General features: G+C 36.9%; 1 protein-coding gene across 1 annotated transcript in view; it reads right to left on the bottom strand.

Annotated features, from left to right (window-relative positions):
• Positions 1-22,574, bottom strand: part of WDPCP (WD repeat containing planar cell polarity effector) — a 171,062-nt gene that overhangs the window by 101,294 nt on the left and 47,194 nt on the right. Inside the window, exons 7-9 of the mRNA XM_065890819.1 lie at positions 17,829-17,943; positions 15,439-15,572; positions 11,747-11,938 (exon numbers count right to left, since the gene is read on the bottom strand). Coding sequence (XP_065746891.1) covers positions 11,747-11,938; positions 15,439-15,572; positions 17,829-17,943 — 441 coding nt within the window. The remainder of the gene's footprint in view (positions 1-11,746; positions 11,939-15,438; positions 15,573-17,828; positions 17,944-22,574) is intronic.

Genomic DNA, 22,574 nt, shown 5'->3' with positions numbered 1-22,574 from the left:
TAAGGACATCTATCGTGAACTTTTAAGAGAGGCTGCAGTTCAAAAGGTGGCACGTGTTCCTCTTTTGGCTAGCACCATAACAGACGAATTGATGAAATAGCAGAGCATATTAAGGCGCAATTGTTAGAGAGGAGTAATGAGTCACCGTGGTACACAATCCAGGTTGATGAGTCTACTGATGTTGACAACAAGGCAACAGTGCTTGTTTTTGTGCAATATATTTTTCAGGAGGATGTGCATGAGAATATGCTATGTGCACTTTTGTTGCCAACCAATACCACAGCGGCAGAACTATTCAAGTCTTTGAATGATTACATATCAGGAAAACTGAATTGGTCATTTTGTGTCGGTATATGCACGGACGGAGCAGCTGCCATGACTGGACGGCTTTCTGGTCTCACTACTCGGGTCAAAGAGGTCACTTCTGAATGTGAGTCTACGCACTGTGTCATCCATAGAGAAATGCTGCCTAGCAGGAAAATGTCACCTGAACTTAACAAGGTTTCGCAGGATGTGATTAAAATTATCAACCACATTAAAGTACATGCCCTTAACCCACGTCTGTTCATGCAGCTCTGTGAGGAGATGGATGCAGAGCACACGTTTTCTCTCATACACAGAAGTGAGACGGCTTCTAAAGGTAGATCACTGGCCAGAGTTTCTGAGTTATGAGAGCCGCTCCAGAGATTTCTTTTAGAAAAACAGTCACCACTGGCAGCACATTTTAGTGACACAGAATGGGTCGCAAAACTTGCTTACTTGTGTGGCATATTCAACCTGCTCAACAAACTCAATCTGTCACTTCAGAGGAGGACGACAACTGTATTCAAGTCTGCAGATAATGTGGCTGCATTCAAAGCCAAACTGGACTTACGGGGGCACCGAGTGAACACTGGGATTTTTCATATGTTTCAAGCATTAGCAGAGATTTGGAAAGAGACGGAGCCCAGGGACTTCTTTCTCCCAGCTGGTGCATGATCACCTATCTCAGCTTTCAAAAGAGTTTGAGCATTACTTCCCAACCACACAAGACCCCCGAACTGGGCAGGAATGGATCCTTGACCCATTTGTGAATAAGCCAGGTGAATTGACCTTGTCCGTGCTAGAAGAGGATCAAACTACTTGAGATTGCAAATGATGGCGGCCTTAAAAGTATGTTTGAGACAACTTCAAATCTCCATACGTTCTGGATTAAAGTCAAGGTGGAATAGCCTGAGATTACCACAAAAGCACTGAAAAGCCTGCTTCCATTTCTAATATCCTATCCTTGTGAAGCAGGGTTTTCTGCAGTGACAGCAACCAAAACGAGATTACAGAGTAGCCTGGACATAGCAACACACTTCGTGTGTCACTGTCTCCCATCACCCCCAGATGGGACCATCTAGTTGCAGGAAAACAAGCTCAGGGCTCCCACTGATTCTGCATTATGGTGAGTTGTATAATTATTTCATTATATACTACAATGTAATAATAATAGAAATAATAAGTGCACAATAAGTGTAATGCTCTTGAATCATCCCAAAATTATCCCCACACCACCCCCCCATCTGGTCCATGGAAATACTGTTTTCCATGAAACCCGTCCCTGGTGCCAGAAAGGTTGGGGACCGCTGATTTACTTGAAATCCACACTCTTCACCCACACAGACTCAGTATTTCCTACCAACAATACTCACTCTTGAAGAATTAGACCAAATGCTATTTGAGTTTCTGAATTTCTTCCAACTGGGCAGCATCCTTCCTTCCTTAGATCTCACTTCCATACCCTCTTCCCCACTCCAACTTGGCCAATGTGTGACATTCGTTTGGCCTTTTATTTACTTCTAATTTTTGATCATATGTCATCATTTTGACTATAAGCTTAAAAAAATAAACTGTCTCATCTATTTTACACTTTTTTGTGTATGCTGTGTAGGCAGCTAGCCAAAAACTATGCTGGTAAGAGCTTTTTAAAAAATATATAAAATTTTTAAAAAACCTCACACTATAATGGTGGTTGAATTATCATACTTTCAGAAAGCTTAGAGATTTGTAAAGGAAGCGCCAGGGCAGAAAACTGGGAGGCCAGGTGACACTGAATAGGACCTGAACTCACACAGGGACAGCCTAAAAGGAGGGGCCAAGAAAGACAGCAGTCTTGGCATAGAACAGGTTAGTCCCAAGGTGCAGGAAGAAGGGTCCCAGGCTTCCTCAGTTCCAAAAGTATGTAAGACTCTTACCAATAGGTTCTGTAGTTTCACCAAGAGAAAGGGGTTAAAAGGGAAGTAAGACCATGGACCCCTTATACACCTTCTCCTCTACTGCCAATCCCTGATATCTCTAAAAAGCTAGCAAAGGTCAGATTTAATACCAAATTCTGATTAAAAAAAGAAAGGTAACACTATATATTTATTGAAGTATAGTTGATTAACAATATTATATTTGTGATTCAATATTTTTATAGATTAGACTCCATTTATTATTACATAAATGGCTGCATTTCCCTATTTCTTAATACCCTACTCCTATTTTGCCCTTCCCCCATCCCTCTCCTCACTGGTAACCACTAGTTTGTTTTCTGTATCTGTAAGTCTGCTTCTGTTTTGTAATATTAATCTGTTTTATTTATTAGATTCCACATATAAGTGTTAATATAGAGTATTGTCTTTCTTTGTCTGACTTATTCTACTAAGCACACTATTTTCTAGGTCTATCCGAGTCTCTCCACATTGTTGCAAATGGTTTCATTCCTGTTTATGGCTGAATAATATTCCATTATATATATATAAACACAAATATATATATACCACAACTTGTTTATCCATTCATCTGTCGATGGACACTTAGGTAGCTTCCATGTCTTAGCAATTGTAAACAGCGCTCTTGTGAACATTGGGGTACATGTATCTTTTCAAATTAGTTTCTCTGGATGTAACCAGTAGTAGGATTGCAAGATCATATGCTAACTCTAGTTTTTTAAGGAACCTCCATACTGTTCTCCATAGTGGCTGTATCAATTTGTATTCCCACCAACAGTGCAGGAGAGTTCCCTTTTCTCCACACCCTCTCCAGCATTTATTGTTTATAGATTTTTTGATGATGGCCATTCTGACTGGTGTAACGTCACACCTCATTGTAGTTTTCATTTGCATTTCTCTAATAATTAGTGATGTTGAGTATCTTTTCATGTGTCTATTGGCCATCTGTATGTCTTCTTTGGAGAAATATCTATTTAGGTCTTCTGCCCATTTTTTGATTGGGTTGTTTTCTTGATATTAAACTGTATGAACGAGCTGTTTGTATAATTTGGAAATTAATCCCTTGCCGGTAGCATTGTGTGCAAATATTTTATCCCAGTACGCTGGTTGTCTTTTCATTTTTTTAATGGTTTCCTTTGCTATGCAAAATCTTTTAAGTTTAATTAGGTGCCACTTCTTTATTTTTACATTCATTGCTCTAGGAGGTGGATCCAAAAGGATATTGCTGCGATTTATGTCAAAGAGTGCTCTGCCTATGTTTTTCTCTAAGAGTTTTATAGTGTCCAGTCTTACATTTATGACTTCAGTCCATTTTGAGGTGTGTGTGTGTATGGTGTTAGAAAGTGTTCTAATTTCATTCTTTTCAACGTAGCTGTCTAGTTTTCCTAGCACCACTTACTGAAGAGACTTTCTTTCCTCTATTGTATATCCTTGCCTGCTTTGTCATAGATTAGGTGGCCATAGGTGGGTGGGCTTATCTCTGGATGTTCTATTCTGTTCCATTGATCTATATGTCTGCTTTTGTGCCAGCACCATACTGTTTTGATTACTGTAGCTTTGTAGTCTGAAGTCAGGGAGCCTGATTCCTCCAGCTCTGTTTTTCTTTCTCAAGATTGCTTTGGCTACTCGTATTTTTTTGTGTTTCTATACAAATTGTAAAAATTTTTTTATCTAATTCTGTGAAAAATGCTATTGGTAATTTGACAGGGATTGTGTTGAAACTGTAGATTACTTTGGGTACTACAGTCATTTTGACAATGTTGATTCTTCCAACCCGAGAACATGGTATATCTCTCCACCTGTTTGTGTCATCTTTGATTTCTTTCATCAGTATCTTAAAGTTTTCTGAGTACAGGTTTTTTGCCTCCTTAGATAGGTTTATTCCTAGGTATTTTATTTTTTTTATGTGATGATAAATGGTACTGCTTCCTTAATTTCTCCTTCTGATCTTTTGTTGTTAGTATATAGGAATGCAAGAGATTTCTGTGTATTAATTTTTTATCCTGCAAGTTTACCGAATTCATTGGTGTGCTCTACTAGTTTTCTGGTAGCATCTTTAGTATTTTTCTATGTATAGTATCATATCATCTGCAAACAGTGACAGTTTTACTTCTTCTTTTCCAATTTGGATCCCTTTTCTTTTTCTTCTCTGATTGCTGTGGCTAGGACTTCCCAAACTATGTTGAATAAAAGTGGACCAAGTGGGCATCCTTGTCTTGTTCCTGATCTTAGAAGGAATGCTTTCAGAATTTCGCCATTGAGTAGGATGTTAGCTGTGCGTTTGTCATATATGGCTCTTATTACGCCAAGGTATGTTCCCTCCATACCCACTTTCTGAAGAGTTATCATAGATGTTGAATTTTATCAAAAGCTTTTTCTGCATCTATTGAGATGATCATATTGTTTTTATTCTTCAATTTGGTAATGTGGTGTATCACACTGATTGATTTGTGAATATTGAAAAATCCTTGCATCCCTGGGATAAATTCCACTTGATCAAGGTGTATGATCCTTTTAATGTATTGTTGGAGTCAGTTTGCTAGTATTTTGTTGAGGATTTTTGCATCTATGTTCATCAGTGATACTGGCTTGTAATTCTTTTCATGATATCTTTGGTTTCGGTAACAGGGTGATGGTGTCCTCATAGAAAAGGTTCTGAAGTGTTCTGTCCTCTGCAATATTTTAGAATAGTTTCAGGACGATAGGTGTTAACTCTTCTCTAAATGTTCGGTAGAATTCACCTATGAAGCCATCTGGTCCTGGACTTTTGTTTGTTGGGAGTTTTTAAATTACTGATTCAATTTCAGTACTGGTAATTGGTCTGTTCATATTTTCTATTTCTTCCTGGTTTAGTCTTGAGAGATTGTACCTTTCTAAGAATTTGTCCATTTCTTCTAGAATGTACCAGTTTATTGGCATGTAGTTCTTCATAGTAGTCTCTTATGATCCTTTGTGTTTCTGTGGTGTCTATTATAACTTCTTTTTCGTTTCTGATTTTATTGATTTGGACTGTCTCCCTTTTTTTCTTTTTTTTATGAGCTTTTTTTTTTAAGGAATTTTGCCTTTTTTTTTTCAAATTTTATTTATTTGTTTGTTTATTTATTTATGGCTGTGTTGGCTCCTCGTTTCTGTGTGAGGGCTTTCTCTAGTTGTGGCAAGCGGGGGCCACTCTTCATTGCAGTGCGCGGGCCTCTATTGCGGCCTCTCTTGCTGCGGAGCACATGCTCCAGATGTGCAGGCTCAGTAATTGTGGCTCACGGGGCTAGTTGCTCCGCGGCATGTGGGAACTTTCCAGACCAGGGCTCGAACCCGTGTCCCCTGCATCGGCAGGCAGATTCTCAACCGCTGCACCACCAGGGAAGCCCCTCCCTTTTTTTCTTGATGAATCTGTCTAAAGGTTTATCAGTTTTGCATATCATTTCAAAGAACTAGTTTTTAGTGTCATTGATCTTTTCTTTTTTTTTTTAGTCTCTATTTCATTTATTTTTGCCCTGACCTTTATGATTTCTTTCCTTCTACTAACTTTGGGTTTTGTTTGTTCTTTCTCTACTTGCTTTAGGAGTAAAGTTTGGTTGTTTACTTGAGATCTTTCTGGTTTCCTGCGGCAAGCTTGTATCGCTATAAATTTCCCTCTTAGAACTGCTTTTGCTGCATCCCATAGGTTTTAGATCATCGTGTTTTCTTTTTCATTTGCCTCAAAAAATGTCTCATTTCATTTTTTGATTTGCTCTTTGATTTCTTCAGTGATTCAGAAACCAGACCTTATTGAAGAAACCGGTAATTCCAGGTTTGCAGCAGGAAGTGTACAAGAAAGCATGGACCGTATTGTTACACCAGACAGAGGGAAGCTACCCAAGACTACTGAGGTCATGACAAGAAGAGGAGCCAACTTGAGGAGGCTCCCACTGCCCAAAGTTAAGAATCTGAGCTTTCTAAAGGATAACAATTACAATTTATGAAACCCATTAAGTCAAGTATGTTTAAATCCATGAATAATGCTATTAAAAAAACAAAAACTAATTGGTTACCTTCAGGGAGTGATAGGGAACCAATTCAATCTTGAAAACTAGTAAATAAAAGAAACAGATGCTTATCCTGATTATACTATATGAATCCAGCCACTGGGAAAACAAGTAGGAGATGAGTAGAAGTGTCTCATTATAAAAATATCACAATTAATAAAAAAAAAATAATATCATTAGATATCACCATTTTGCAACCGTCATGAATTACTGGATCTAGGCATTAAGCATCAATAGCTGCTAAAATCAAAAAAGAGAGACAACCAAAAGAGAGCAAGAGAACCTGACATTATGTGCCTTCTGATTAAAAAGCACTCCTTTGCACACAGCCTTGACAAAACTGACTACTAACTTGCAGAATTTTCAAAAGAAAAAGAAACTTGTTGAACCATACCATGATGATGGAACAACAAAATCCAGACTGTGGGACACTGCAGTTTCAACAGATAAATTTTAATTTAAAAAAAAGGGATGGAGTGGGAACTTGCAGATTAAAAGAGAGTTAAAAGACACATTAACATGTTTTAAATAGATAATATTAAACTACAGTTTTGCAGGATGCACATTTAGGTGATAAAAACTATATGAGAAAATGTGTAAAAGTCACAATAGAGGTTACTCTGGGGCACCAGGAAAGGGTTGAGATCAAAACAGAGTACGTGGTGCTATTGCTGGTGCCTAGCAAAGTTCTATTTCTTGACCTGAGTGTGGTTCAGGGGTGTTTCCTTAAAGCTCATTAAACTATATATTTAGTCTCTGTGGTTTTCCTTAGTGTGCTTTAAAATAAAGAGATTTAAAAAAAAATCATCCCTAAAATAGAAAATCTTGGTTATCTGGTTGAAAGCTAACACAGTTCATACATTTCTTTGGAAGAGATATCTTTTAAATATTTTGGCTTTTCAGTTGAATGCATTTATAATGCTTTCTGAATACTTCTTTTATCAAATTATACTATATTAAAAGTTGGTCACATTTTGACTTTCCCATCAGTTGGCTGCTCCTCTAAATCACTGCAAAATTAGTTTTTAATTTTTATGGGAAAAAAGTTACCTTTGTGAGGTTGTATTTCCCTAGCCCTGACAACAGGTTTTAAGGTTTAATAGCTCTGCTTATGTGTTTTTGATTAATTTGGTTAAAAAAATTCAAGTGACCTTTTCTGAGTAAGATATCTTGAAATTACTGACATACTCAGAAAGCATTATCAAATCCATACAGCTGAAAAGCTAAAACATCTGCTTGAATACAAAGGTAAGGAAAGAGTAAGTTGTGTTGTCACCACATTTTTGACAAAGTTAATGAATTAAATAGTTCTATGATGATGGTAATCACCTTTTCCAAATTTAAGTATAAAGAGTGTGAGGAATTTAAGTAAAAATGACTACCATGTTATGTACAATAATCCATACAAACATCATTAAAAACTATTTTTAAGTGAATCGTACTGATAAAAAATTTCTTTTTCTTCATACTATTGTATATTTTTCAAAACAAATTTTTTTCCCCTAGACTACATAAATCTCTCTGTTCTGTGCTTCTAATTAAGATATGTACTGTTGTTTAGAGCTCTGCAGTGTGAAATTAGACCAGCAGTTTTCTAATATCCATAAAATAAATTAAGAAATGTTCCTCCTCTGAAAGACAGATAATTCAGTCACAGAGAGCTTACTTCTATGTTTCCTTTGTTTTCTTTTTTTTTTGCTGCTTGGTAAGCCAATTTTCTACTTGGAATTTACTGTTAACACTCTCATTTGGTTCAGTATGTGGGCTTTATCCTTTCCATGGTCTGTTATGCAAAAAAGATGGCTTAAAAATTTTTTTCCAGTCTGCTGTAAAGCAGTGGATCTCAACTTGGATGCACATGAGAATCACCTAGGGAACCTGTAAAAGAATACTGATGCCTCCTACCCCTCTGGAGATTCTGATATAACTGGTCTGGGTGGGCTCCTTTGTAAAAACTCTGCAGGTGACTGTAATGTGTTGCCAAGGCTAAGAACCACTACTCTAGGATCTTGCCATTGTCCAAATAAAAGCTTACTATATTTTCTGATTGAAATTGGGTGGGAAATTATTTTTTTAAGTTCTATCATTTAATAGATGCAAAGATTAAATTTCTTCTCTATGAGGCTGCTACTTTTTTAGTCTGAGTTTTAGGGTTTAAGAGTATATCATATCTCTTATTCTGAGGATTAGCTCAAGGAGTCTATTGGTCGCTAGTGAAAAAATATTTAAAGACATATGCCTGAATATTACTTTTATAGACTAGTGGTTTTAGTTCATGTTACCCTAAATAATGTGCTACAATTCACAGTTAAAGATTATGTCTTCACACACACACAAACAATTATTTCCCCAGACATTTCTTCCAAAAGCCATTCACCTTTTGCATATAGAAGTTCACGAGAGGTTCTGAAAAAGAAATCTTTACAAATTTTCCTAACAGTTTAATTTTTTTTTTTTTTTTTTTTTTTTTTGCGGTACGCGGGCTCTCACTGTTGTGGCCTCTCCCGTTGCGGAGCATAGGCTCTGGACGCACAGTCCCAGCAGCCATGGCTCACGGGCCCAGCCGCTCCGCGGCATGTGTGATCCTCCCGGACTGGGGCACGAACCCATGTCCCCTGCATCGGCAGGCGGACTCTCAACCACTGCGCCACCAGGGAAACCCTAACAGTTTAATTTTGATAGACTGATTGAAAGAGCCAAATTCAAGACAAAAGCTACTTGACTAAAAAAATGAATTATATATCTTAATATATTATGATCAAAAAATTAGCTATGCAGTCAGTGGTGAACAATTAAAAATCAGGTGCAAGTATTATATACAACTTCATGAAAATCTATTCAAATACTTAAATAAGATGGATAATTTTCCAAAAATACAAATTAAGGAAAATGACTCAAGGAAAAGAGAATTCCCGAAAAACAAACAACCCTCGAAAAATGGAATCAATTATAAAAAATCTACCTTCCTTGAAAGACAGCACACCCAGGCAGTTCTATATGAGTTTTACCAAACATTCAAGTATCATATAATTCCTTTTGGGACTAGTTCAGAGAGGAGAAAAGAGAAAAGCTAGTCAAATCACTCTATAGGGGTAGTACAACTTTGATATGAAACTTAGAAAGGATAGTAAAAAAAGTAAAATTGTGGGCTTCCCTGGTGGCGCAGTGGTTGGGAGTCTGCCTGCCGGTGCAGGCAGCGCAGGTTCGTGCCCTGGTCCGGGAGGATCTCGCATGCTACGGAGCGGTTCGGCCCGTGAGCCACTGCCGCTGGGCCTGCGCATCCGGAGCCTGTGCTCTGCGAGGGGAGAGGCCACGGCAGTGAGAGGCCCGCGTACCGCAAAAAAAAAAAGTAAAATTGTGTACCAACCTTGAGCATATTGTATATCCTCTTTAAAGTCCCTCCCTTATTATCTCTCTAGGTAGAAACAATCATTCCCCACTGGCTCCTCTACAGCTTACACATACTCTATCCACAGCATTATTTAACACTTTAGTGTACTCACATGTTTTCATATTTGTCTCTCATTGGTAGACACTAAGATCCTTGCGGGCAGGGATAGTTTTGTATTTATATCCCCTGGCATGAAATACAGTGCTTACTCCATGGTCATGCTCAGTAGTTGATGAATGATGTGAAAAGAGAGAGGGAAGGTCCTTTCAGGTAGAAATACCAGTAATTTGTACAGACAGGAGGTGGGAAATAAAGAAGCAGTAAACCATTTGGCTGGAACATAGATTTGTATAAAGAAATAACATTGGAAAGGTAAGTCAGGGCCAGTCAGGGGGACCTTTTCAGTGCCGAGGCTAAGTTTAGTTTCAAAATCTACTGAAGGCGTTTGAACATGCAATGGCTAAATCAGACCTGTGCTTCAGAATCCAGATGTGCACGTTTTTGAGGTGCCCAGGACCTATGTGGTTTAAATCCATCATTTTAAAAATTAGAAAACTACAGTCAGAGAGGGTAGGTGATCTATCCAAGGCCAAAGAACATAGTATTAGTTAAAAGCAGGCAGAAGCTGACAGGAAGTAAATTTGATTAAAGTCACACAGTATATGGTCAACCAACAGGCAAACCGAGGTTTATCCAACTCCGAAGTCCATAAACTAGATGACACCAGGAGATGAAGTACATAGACCATACGTATACCCTTTTTGAACAGTCCTAATTTCAGGTAATAAACTCATTTCAAATAAAGGTAATTTGTGTAATGTAAAACTAAAGGCTGATTTATATTATTTTTACTTTTATTATAAAACAGAACATTTAAAAGAATTCTAGTTGGCTTTATTATATTAAGTCATTTTGATTAAGTCTTTTATTCAGTTAGCTTCTGGACCCAAGATCAATAAAATGGTGGGCATGAACAGGAATTGAACAGGAATAAAGCACTTCTTTATCCTCACAAAATCCATACCTGAAGCATTACAACTGGTATTAGTTACTACAACAAATTGGAAAAGTTCCAGAAAAAGGTAAAATAATTAGTTAAAAAGGACTCTTCAGTCTTAAAAGATAGCCTGTAAATTTATAAAACCAGAAGAGGTAGGTAGGGATAGAGAAAACTTGTTCATTGTATCTCAGAATACTAATTCTGAAAAATTAAAAAACTTAAAGCCTAAAAGATAATGGATTTAGAGAAAATACAGGAACATACTATTTTACCCAAGCCAAAACATTAAAAAAACAGGTTGGAGGAAGTTGCTTTTTTTTTAATTACATAAAAAAAGAAACAGAATTTCATACTCAAAGTACTGATGCAAGGTGAAAATAGCCATAGGTTCGTGATAATGAATGATGATGGAGAACCACTGTCAGGAATAGATAGGGCAAGATCTTGTCTGCACCTCTTAGATTAACCCTTTTTGTGCTCCTGGCCCAGGCAGGAAACTAGACTGAGAAGGCTGCTCTTCTAAAGCCCTCCTTACAAATCCTTGCCCCAGCCATGGTCTGGCACCACAGTCTTGCAGAAAATAGGCATCTGACTAATGTTTGCTATCTAACTGAAGTTTAAAGAAGGTGATTGATAACATAGCTTCGATAGGCATGAAATCATGAGCAAACAGTAATGACAGTACTAATAATGATAATGACAAGAATCACAACAGTAACTGAGAGTTTAATATATGTAGTTATTGCTCTAAGTGCATGTATTATCTCATTCATCTTCGTTAACTTTATTTTTCAAATAATGAAACCATAGAGGTTAGTAATCTGCTCAAGGACAGAGAGCTAGGTAGTGGCAAAGCTAGGATTTGAACCCAGAAGCTTGTGCTATTAATCACTATGCTATTCAGGCAAGTCCTGAAACTGTGTATCCTCCAGATGTGATACTTTAAGGGATCCCATTTCATATGTAATTGCCTTTGTTGAACATTCGGAAAATAAATTATGTTTTTAAAAGTATTCACACTTATTTCAGAATAGAAAACTAATAATCCTATTTTATTTTCTCTTCAATAAAATGTATAGATTTGCTTTAGATTTACCTCCAGTCTTCCTTGAGCATAACCCAGGAGCAGCAGATTGGCTCTGTCTTTCTCAGAAGAAATGGGGGCCCAAGGCCAAGCATCATCACTGACCAGTGGCCACCAGCAAACAACTATATCTTGAACACAATTGATAGCTAGACGACGCTGTGTTGTCCTGTTTACTGGGCCAGGGATTTCATAATAGGAAATCTAATGGTTAAAAAAAAAAAAAAAAGCAGACAAGGATCATTTTTAAAATGCAAAATCCTCAAAGTATTGCAAAAATTAAAGCATCTGTAAATGTAGATAAATGCAAGTAAATATGCATGTTAAACATGTGCTTAAGGAGGTGTCAGAATTTACCAAATTCTTTTGACACATATATAAAAAAGACATATGTTCAAAATTCTCCCCATTTTTAGCAGAGGAAAGGAAAAGGAGAAATGTGAGTTAGGGAGGAATTGGCCATAGCAATCCCAATCAGTACCAAAATGTACAGTCATGGTTGCTTGACAGTATCGACCTACACATAGGATTTAAGACCGGCTATATTAAATGACAAGTTCAGTACTGCTGACCAAGAGTGTCTGACTACTGTTTAAGACATAACATGTTAACAATGACTGAATGACTGACAACAATAAAAGGAAAAACAACTTGAGGCAAATATCACTTTAAAGAATATATGAGACACATACACAAAAATTCTGCATAAAGGGATAAGTCACAGCATCATGCTGCATAAAACTTTATGCAGCTTCTGAGAATTATGCTTTTCTTTCTTAGGACGGATTTGTAGAATTTATTATTCAAACTATGTTATTTTGGAACATGGTTATTTGAAAACATAAGCACGGCACCATCTGGGTGACACATGCCAAGGAAATATAGATTGCACCGTATTTCTGCTTAAGGAATTAATGGAAGGTTGATAGCTTGGAAGCCAAAAAAAAAAAAAAAAACTATCTTGCCATTGCTGGTCAGCAATAATCGAACCACTTTCTGGGGATTAAGCGCATGGCTAAGCCTACTGGACCAGACACTAGCAAAGGGCAGGGGGTCTTCTTATCAGAGAAATGCTTCTGGAGCCAGTCTCACTACATGACAGATTGCTTTCATATTCCTGTCTGCAAGGCAACAAAGGATGGCAGTAATGCGATAATGCCAGAGTGCAATGGGTGTTAAGAACCCGTTGCATTTATGTATTGTATTTAGTAAATAATCAGGCTCATCCAAATTGTGATCTCACCACTCAACCAAGGCCATTAAAATCAAGGTTAATGCTTTAATAATCCTCTGCTATTTTTTTTAATATGGTCAAAAGGAACTCTTTTCTATTTGCATGCCCATAATATTATTGACCTCTTCATCCTCTGAATGCACATCAAAAGGAACTGAAATCAAAGTAATTACCAATGTTGTTCTCTCATGGTAAACATTTAACTCCTTGCACTGTCCCTGTCCCTTCACTGTTAAATAAATTGAATTGGATTTTTTAAATGTAGACAGGAAAACCCGTTAAAGGTCAACACTTTCAGGATATTTCCCCTACATTTTTCTTTGCCAAAATTGTTTCAATCTAAAAGGATTAAATTATGGTACAGCTGTAAAGAAAAGCAGAATTATAGTACTCTATACTATTTCCTTGTTTTAAAATCCAAATGGGCAATGACAGACAACACAGATGGACTTTATGCTTTGAAGTGCAAATTCTTATATTTAAGCTCTCAATATCACTATTTTAACTAGCTATCTTCTTAAGAGAAATACCACAATGGAATTGCTAAGTCCTTAAAAATATAGCTACATTATTTTGATGTCCTACCTGCCATGTAAACATGTTACTTAAGAATTTCTAGATGAGAACTGGCACTTTCAGTCCTCACATAATGCAAATCATATATGTTATCTGAAATTTCATGTTTGCTATGAGTATTAATGGCATCAGTGTTGTATCACAATGGTCAGGAAGGCAAGTGAAATGAGTAAGTTTCTTAAAACATCCTTCCAATGGACAAATGGCAGTTTTTACTAAGTATTTAAATACCTATATTTAAAATACTGAACCAGAAAATGAAATCCATGGGTTTTCCAAAGGGAAGCAGGCTACTTCTCTAATGTAAAGAAATGACATGGAGTGCTCATGGAGTGCTTAATTTCTCAAAGCTAAAGGCAGAATGAATAAACAAATAAGTAACTCCCTTATTCAAGGTATAGGGCCCATATACTCGGTCTATTTTTCACATCTTTTCATCAGAAAAGATGACATCCTGACAGTTTCTCTCTGCTCTCATTAACAGGGAGCTAATATCATTCAGCTGAGAAGACTTTGCCAAATTATCCACCACACCTAAAATGGAGAAACTAGTCATACAAAATTTTATATAAATGCATTAAAAACAGTTACTTTAATACCTTGAGCTAATGCATACTGGTGCATTTTAAAGACCAGTATTAGTAAATAAACAACATTTTAAGTAAATCTACAGTTAGCCATTCTGGAAAATAATATCCCATTAAGAATGCTAAACCAATTTTTTTTACTAAATATATGAATACCACTGATTTTCAGTTTAAAAGAATCAATATTATACAAAGTGTTATAGAAACTCCACAAAGTTGGCAGACAAAACCAAATTTTAGTTTATTACCACAGTGAAACACTTATTTAATGTATTTTATCCAATGTTAAAAATCTTTTTTATAAGAGTAGATTTTTCCACTAAATAAAATTAAATCCTCCCATACCACCACCACCTCAGTCACAATAAGAAATAATGCAAAAGGGCAAAATGTTAGGTTAAATACTACTTTTCAAACACACACACAAAGTTGACTTTTAAGAATCTTTGCCCTTGTTACAGACACTCCAGGTATGGTGTAAGTGTGCATCTTGTTTAAGGAAGCTGTATATCAGCCCCGTTCCCAGTGAACTGTCTCAAATCCACGTCACAGAGGCTGGATCAATCTTGCAAACACAAGTCCTTGCTGAAAAGAGGCCTTGAACTGAAACAGCCTGGAAAATGTATTAGATACTCATCCTACCAGAGAGTATGCCTTCCAAGCAGTTAAAATGTAATGTGGCAAAACTTAAATTAAATACATCATTTAAAATAAAAATCCTGCCTTAACAGATGTAAGGTCCCTGATACAAGGAAACAAATTACCTGGAGTTACTGAAGGGAGAGATACTAACACAGGAAGGAGATTTCTTTTTGCATTTTTCTCCACAGTTAGAGTTGGGTGTGGGGGGCGGGGGAGTCTTCCCACTCTTCGTTTATTACACATTTCTATTAACCTTTGAAAGTGCCTTCTTCTTTCTTTCTTTTCTTGTGAAATGGAAGCCAGAGCAGCTATCCTTGCCTAGAAGGATGATACCGGGTCTTAGGGGAAAATGAGAATGGTGTATATACTACCACTAGCAAGAAAACCATTTTCGAACGTATAACTTGCCTCTATTATCTGTCTCTGACTTCTGTAAGTACTATATAAATTACTCCAAGCATGTCACTGTTAGACCCCCATAATGAGAGTGAAAAAGAAAACTCTGGATGGCCACTGTTTCTAGTTGATCAAGCTTAATCTTACAATAACTCTGGTTTTTCTGAAATCCAGAATCATTCAATAAAAACAAGCATAACATCAACTCATGTGATACTCTAGCATACCTTAATAATTAACAATATGACTATATAAAATGAAATCTCTACCTTATAATCCAAGGCTGAGAGTTTTTCCAGTCTTTTGTTTATATCAGGAGAACCCATCTTCTTGGTAAACTGAATAAAACACAGTTTGTTTTGTGCCAAAAATGATAAGATGATAAAGCTGTCTGTGAGAAGAGCTTAAAAAAAAAAGATTTGATAATACTAGCAAATACTAAGTTGGAATAAAATAATAAAGAATTAACAGTTTCTTCCACTGAAATGTTACAAAAAACTATTTTCAGAAGATAAATGAATATTAATTGAAATAACTAAAGTCTCCTAAATACCATTATGACATTTTACAAAGATAATAAAGATACTGGGAATAAACAACAATCATCAATCTAATCATGCATGGATTTGATACTTTTTCTTTTGTCCTAAGACAATTTCAATATACACTGATGTTTGGGGACAACCTCCAAATAAGATGTATTTGGAATAGGGCTAAGAAAAGCATAAAATAAAGACCGTTTCACATCTGAATGTAAAGATAAAAATGTTCACTTTTATTTGTGCTTAGCCTTTAATCCTTTGTTTATATGATATAAACCATCTGAGAATAAATTGGATTTATTAGGGGATACAGATCCGTGTTCTCCACCAATTTTTAAAAAAATTTTTCATCAATGAATCTTCTTTCTGAGGGTATACTAGTTGAATGAAATAAAGCATATTATATCCAATACACACATTATATAAAATAATATTTGATAATGAAGAGTAGCAAAAATATTTCTACAGCTTTATTTTTAGAGCACACAGGTAGATAATTAATATTCATAGGTTACATAAAGGGCCGTTAATGTTATAAAAATTGTTGATAAAAACATATAGTAGGAATTTGAGAAATGTTTTATATTGTTCCCAGCATAAAGAAATTATTGAATGTTTTATATATTTTTCTTTACTTCCATACCCTGACTGTGCAAGCAGTAACCAACAGTATATCTACACAATTACAGGAGAATCTGGAGAACTGCCAAGAAATCACATTGTTATCATGGTCTCATGAGAGTATATCATTTGTGGTATAAATAAAAGAAACAAGTGAAAAAAGATATGTCAGTGACATGAATAGTGTTGGAAGTCTCCTTTTAATTCTTATGGAGGAGAACCAATATGACAAAATCATCACAGCCACTATTTTCTTTGCAGTGTCAATGAAGGGGTCAATTATTAGACATATGAAAATGGAACCTCTTCCATAGGGAAGCTTCCTTAGCACCATGATCCTATAAGGAAAAGGAAATGGCACACTTATAACCTTAACCCCAGCTTTCATTATCAGGAATATGGCTAATGATAGCCATCCTGCAGAGTGCTTTTCTCTGCAGGATTTATTCAGAGATATTTATTCAGAGATAGCTAGTGAGCATACACAACAGAAGGAAGGTTTCTGTAATCTAACCTCTGTCCTTTCCACTAGATCACACTTTCCTTTGATTATTCAATTAAAGATACTGACAATTTTCAATCTCTAATGATAATGCAATCTGTTTCTTAGACCATTTTTTTCACCTTGAATTAAAGAACATAATCTTAAAACTTCAGGAGTCAGCACACCGTAGTGCAAAGAAAATGGGCTTTGCAGCCAGAACCTGGGTTCAAATCTCAACCTAGTCATTTTTGGGCTAGTCCTTAGTATCTCATTAGTGGTCATGTTCCTTAGTATTTCAGCTTCAATTTCCTTATCCATAAAATGGAAATAACTATACCTTATAAGGAATAGTTTTTTTAATTAAATGTTATACGTAGGTTAGCACAGCATAGAGCCTTTTAGGGATTAATAAATGTCAGTACCCTACTTTTCCAATTACTGGCTTAAAGTCTTTTTTTATGTGCTTCGTAGCAATTATGTACTGATTGTGGTATCACTTAATGGGATTCAGATATATCTAGTATATTTGGCAATGATTTTTGATATTTATAAATACTGCCCAACTCTCTCAAAAGTTAGTATTCACAGACTTTGGTAACAGAGAATCTTCCTAACAGCCAAAACACAGGTTTTGTTTTTGCTTTTGTTTTTTTACTGGTGGCCGTGTTGACAAATTTGGGTTATTTATTATTCAAAATTCACGTGAAAATGAAAAATATTTGAAATGTCAACACACCAAAAAAAAATAAACACCTCTTTTGAAAATACGTTCACATTTTTTTAAGCAAAGAGTGAAAAATACTCAAGGATATGAGCCTAACACTTGACAAAAACTTTGATATTAAATATTAGTCAAAACTTGTATGGGTCCCAGGGGTTGTAACTATGCTATTACAAGCAATTACTTGTGTTTTCAAGTCCCCAGTGGTAATAATTAGTCTACCTGTTGACACACTATTTCTCCTGCCCCACTGTTAATGCAGGCAATTGATTTGCACACGGGGGTAATTACCATCACTGATGGTGTCTGAGATGAGCTTCCCCACCAGGCTTCTGTCAATCACCACTTTCTCCAGCTGCGGCCCGGAAAGGCTTAAGGACACCAGCACACCTGAACCAAAGAGAAGCTAAAACCAGGGAAAGGGGGAGAGGGGGAGGGAGATATACTGAGAATTAGAATCTTTTAAAAATCTCTGTCCAAATGCACAACTTATACAGATATTTACATGTGCATCTACACCACGGAATTATAAAGAGCTTTTCTTCTTCGAAAAACAATCACTGACATTCTGAGTAAAAAGATACAGGTGGTTAAATGATGCAACACAATAAGGGCACTGATTAGTGCTATATGCAGAAACTGAATTTAGTCCACGTTTATTAGAAGTGTAATCTTCTAAATACTTATAAAATAACCGTGTGGAAAAAACTACTTTGCACTGCATTCAGAAATGTGATGTGTCTTAAACTGAAATGTTTTCAAAGATTACTATTTATATCAGAAATTAAAAGATTTCTTAAGCTTTGAATAATCAATGCTACACATTAAATAGAGAAAAGATGCCATCATTACAATATTAACAGCAAGTATTACAATTTTTTTTTTTTTTTTGCGGTACGCGGGCCCCTCACTGCTGTGGCCTCTCCCGTTGCGGAGCACAGGCTCCGGACGCACAGGCCCAGCGGCCATGGCTCACGGGCCCAGCCGCTCCACGGCACGTGGGATCCTCCCGGACCAGGGCATGAACCCACGTACCCTGCACCGGCAGGTGGACTCCCAACTACTGCACCACCAGGGAAGCCCTACAATTTATTTGGAATTTAAACTGCACTTCTACAAATAAAGATCTTGTCTAAAATATTAACATACATGTAAATCAAGGCAATTAAAGTAAAATGTTAAAAAATTCATAAATAAATACCACATACCAGAAATAGCTTCTCAAGGAGAGATACAGTAAAGTAGGCAGGCTTTATTAATATTAGCGTTCACCCAACCACCCAACAGAAGATGTCTGGATATCACCATTATGGTTTTATACTGCTCCTTTCCATTTGTGGCAGCATAATTCATTCATCTCCAAATGTTTAAAACTTCTGAAAGGACTATGCATATGTGTATGCTTGTTATCTATGAGATTATGAAATATCAACATTGGAAGAAATTGTTTCACCTTCAGGGCAGCAGACTCAAAGCAGATGAATCATGGAATAGCATATGGTATGGAAAGAAAAAAACCAATTGTCAGTAAACTAATCATGAACATGCCAGCCAAACCCAAAGACAACTATGATTTTAAACAAAACAGGGGACTTCCCCACCTACCTAAGCATCATGTCCCAGCTAGAGGATGATTCTGTGACAAGACATACTGTGACATGTGTGAGAGATGAGCAGCATCAGGGACCAGGTTAATAAAAAAAAAAGACCATTACTCCCCTACGGTCTAACAGATTCCAGGCACATGAATCAGAAAAGAAACTGAAGGGTCCCACATGACTTAATGAATTGCCCATTTCATGTTAATGCCCCCAAAGTGGGGCGAAGGGCAGGGGAAAGGAGAATTTAATCAACTTTATTGGTCTGCAAGACTAATAAGAGAAGGCATATTTGTTCCAAGAATTTCAAAATACTTCACAAATTAATTAATCTCTACTGAATTATGAATTACATCCAGCCCTGCCATATACCTTGATGACAAACACTGATAGTTCCCTTTTAGGGAATTCCCCCATAACAATATAACATATTATATTATATAACAATATATTATATAATAATATAATGTGGTCTTTACTCCCTACATTCTCCCTTCTCAGACAGGGAATTTTAGGGTCATCTTTCATATCTAGTTCTCCCCTTTGTAATAGCTTTTTTCTCCCTTCCTCATTTATTCAAAGCACCTCAAATACCTGCCCTTTTCTATTTATTTTTATCTACTAAAACTTTATACCTATACTCTTAAGCACCTCTTTTCTTCATTATCCACTGATTACTAGCTCCTTATGGATACTAGCTAGGCCACTTTTATCTTTGTATCTTCAGTGCCTAAAACAATGCCAGGCACATAGGAGGTGCTAACTAAATGTTTAGAGAAAGAATCATAATAGGATCATAGGATCAAATAATTCATAGTTAGAAGGAAACCTGGTCTAATCTTCCACTTCCACATGACATGGAAGTTCCTCTGCAGCATCCCTACAAGCATCCTTCAAGCATCCAGCCCATGCTTGAAAACTGCCAGTGACCAGAAGCTTATTACCTTACAGGAAAGCTGTTCTACCACTGGAAAGTTCTAATCAATTTAAAGATCATTCCTTCATTCTTTTCATTCAACAGAAACTGAATGTTGATTATATGCCAAACACTAAACTAAATTTAGTGGCTCAAAAGTGAATCAAATATAACCCTTAAAATAGGTTAAATATAGGTTAGTAGAGAGAGGTAGGGATATAAGCAAGTAAGTGTAATAAAGCGTTACTGGTCCTATCATAAGAATACATACTGGGTAGACTGGGGGGACTAAGAAGAGGTGGCAATGCTTGAGCTTGAGGTGAAGGCTAACACCGCCTTCTAAGAACTTCTACAGTAGCCCCAGTTTCTCTTCAATAGTGCTTTTTAAATATTAAAAGATAATAACATAGTGGTTAAGAACATGGACTCAAATCAAAATGAAATCAGCACTGGCTCTACCTCTTACTAGCTGTGTGACCTTGAGGGAGTTACTTAACTTCTGTAACTTCATTTCCTCCTCTGCGACGAGATATAATAATATCTACTTCATAGGATGAGGATTAAATTACTATTTACAAACAGTATTTAGAGTAATGTCTGGCACATAGTAAATGTCTGTAATTATAATTATTGTTATTCAAACATTACTCATATGTTTTCACTATACCATTTACCATCTCTGAACACATTCTTCTGTCTTTTTTAAAATCTTGTGCCCAGACTGGGCTCGATGTTAGATATGGAACACTAGACTCCAGGTGAGTTATAACCACTACAATTTTTTATCACTTTTCCTATTTGCTCTGATTTAACAAGGATACTGTCTCCAAGATATGTGCAAGTTCCTTCAGAACTTTGGAATTTAATTTGTCCAAGTCCCAAATTTGTTGTTCCTTATTTTGTGCTCTCACCACAATTATCACGAACTAACCCTCATCTCCTAATAGAAATTGCTTTTTCTATGTACGAGCACTTGTTATGTTATAAAATTAATTCTAAAAGACCACTTTTGTCGGATGGAGATGGAAAGTGCAACTGTGATAGTACGTAAAAGAGGGAACTTAAGCTGGAAAGGATTTGAAGGGGAAGTGTCAAGGCATAGCAGGGAAGCATACATACATCAGTAGATAACTGATATACACATGGAGATAGGGGCAGTGATTTGGGGACTGTGGATCCTGCCCACTGAGCTTGGGCATTCCTTCAGAATCTTTCTCAAAGGATGGGTGCAGCCACTAATGCATTCACTCATTCATTCCACAAATGAATATTTAGTATTTTGTATGACCCCAGGCCCTGTTCTAGGTGCTGAAGATACAGCACTGAACAAAACAGACAATGTCTTTGCCCTACCTCCCTTCAGGAAGCTTGCATTTGAGTGTGGACACAGAGAACAAAAAACAGTTTTAAAATAATGTCAGAAAGCAATAAGAACTACAGAGAAAAATAAAGCACAATACGGATGGAGGCTTTAGGAGGATGCTGTTTTAAGTAAATGACCAATAAAGAGAAGTAAAAACACCTCCCTGAGGAGATGACATTTGAGTACAGATCCAAATGAAGTGAAAGAACAGGTGATATGATTATTTGGAGAAAGCGAGTTTGAGGCAGAGAACAGCAAATGCAAAAACTCTGAGGTTAGAATGTGCCTGGGACAACTGAGGAAAGGTAGGCCAGTGTGGCTAGTGGGGAGTAAGTGAGAGGGATATTCAGAGGATGAAATTAGCAAGGTAGTCAGGGGCCAGGTTACACTGGACGTTTCTGATGAGAAGCCATAGGGTTTTAAGCAGCAGAGAATTATAATTTATGTTTTAAAGAGGGATCAGGGCAGGGCTTCCCTGGTGGCGCAGTGGTTGAGAGTCTGCCTGCTGATGCAGGGGACACGGGTTCGAGCCCTGGTCTGGGAGGATCCCACATGCTGTGGAGTGGCTGGGCCCGTGAGCCACAGCTACTGAGCCTGTGCGTCTGGAGCCTGTGCTCCGCAACAAGAGGCCGCAATAGTGAGTGGCCCCCGCTCGCCGCAACTGGAGAAAGCCCTTACACAGAAATGAAGACCCAACACAGCCTAAAATAAATAAATAAATTAATAATATATATACATATATATAAATAAATAAAGAGGGATCAGGACAAGAGTAAAAGCAAGGAGACCATTAGGAAGCTATTGCAGTGGTCCAGGTGAGAGAAGATGATGGCTTGAACTAGAATGGCAATGCTAGAGGAAACAGTATGTCGACAGATTTGAGATATATTTTAAAGGGGACTTGCTGAAGAATTGGGTGTGGCATACAAGAGAAAAACTCAAAGGTTTTTGGGCTGAGCAACTATGTTTACCGAGATAGGAAACACTTGAGGAGAAGTAAATTTAGATTGGGGGAATCGAGGGTTTGGTGTGGACATGTTAAGTTTAAGGTGTCTATGGATATATAAGTAGAGACATCAAGTAGTCTGAAGTTCTGGGTGAAGTGGTAGCTGGAGATTATATTTGGGAGTCATCAACAATGTAAAGGTAGTGTTTAAAGT

Source organism: Phocoena phocoena, chromosome 14 (genome assembly GCF_963924675.1).
Source record: "Phocoena phocoena chromosome 14, mPhoPho1.1, whole genome shotgun sequence".
Classification (NCBI taxonomy): Eukaryota; Metazoa; Chordata; class Mammalia; order Artiodactyla; family Phocoenidae; genus Phocoena; species Phocoena phocoena.
Note: the sequence above shows the minus strand (reverse complement) of the source record. Positions and strands in the feature narration are given on the sequence as shown.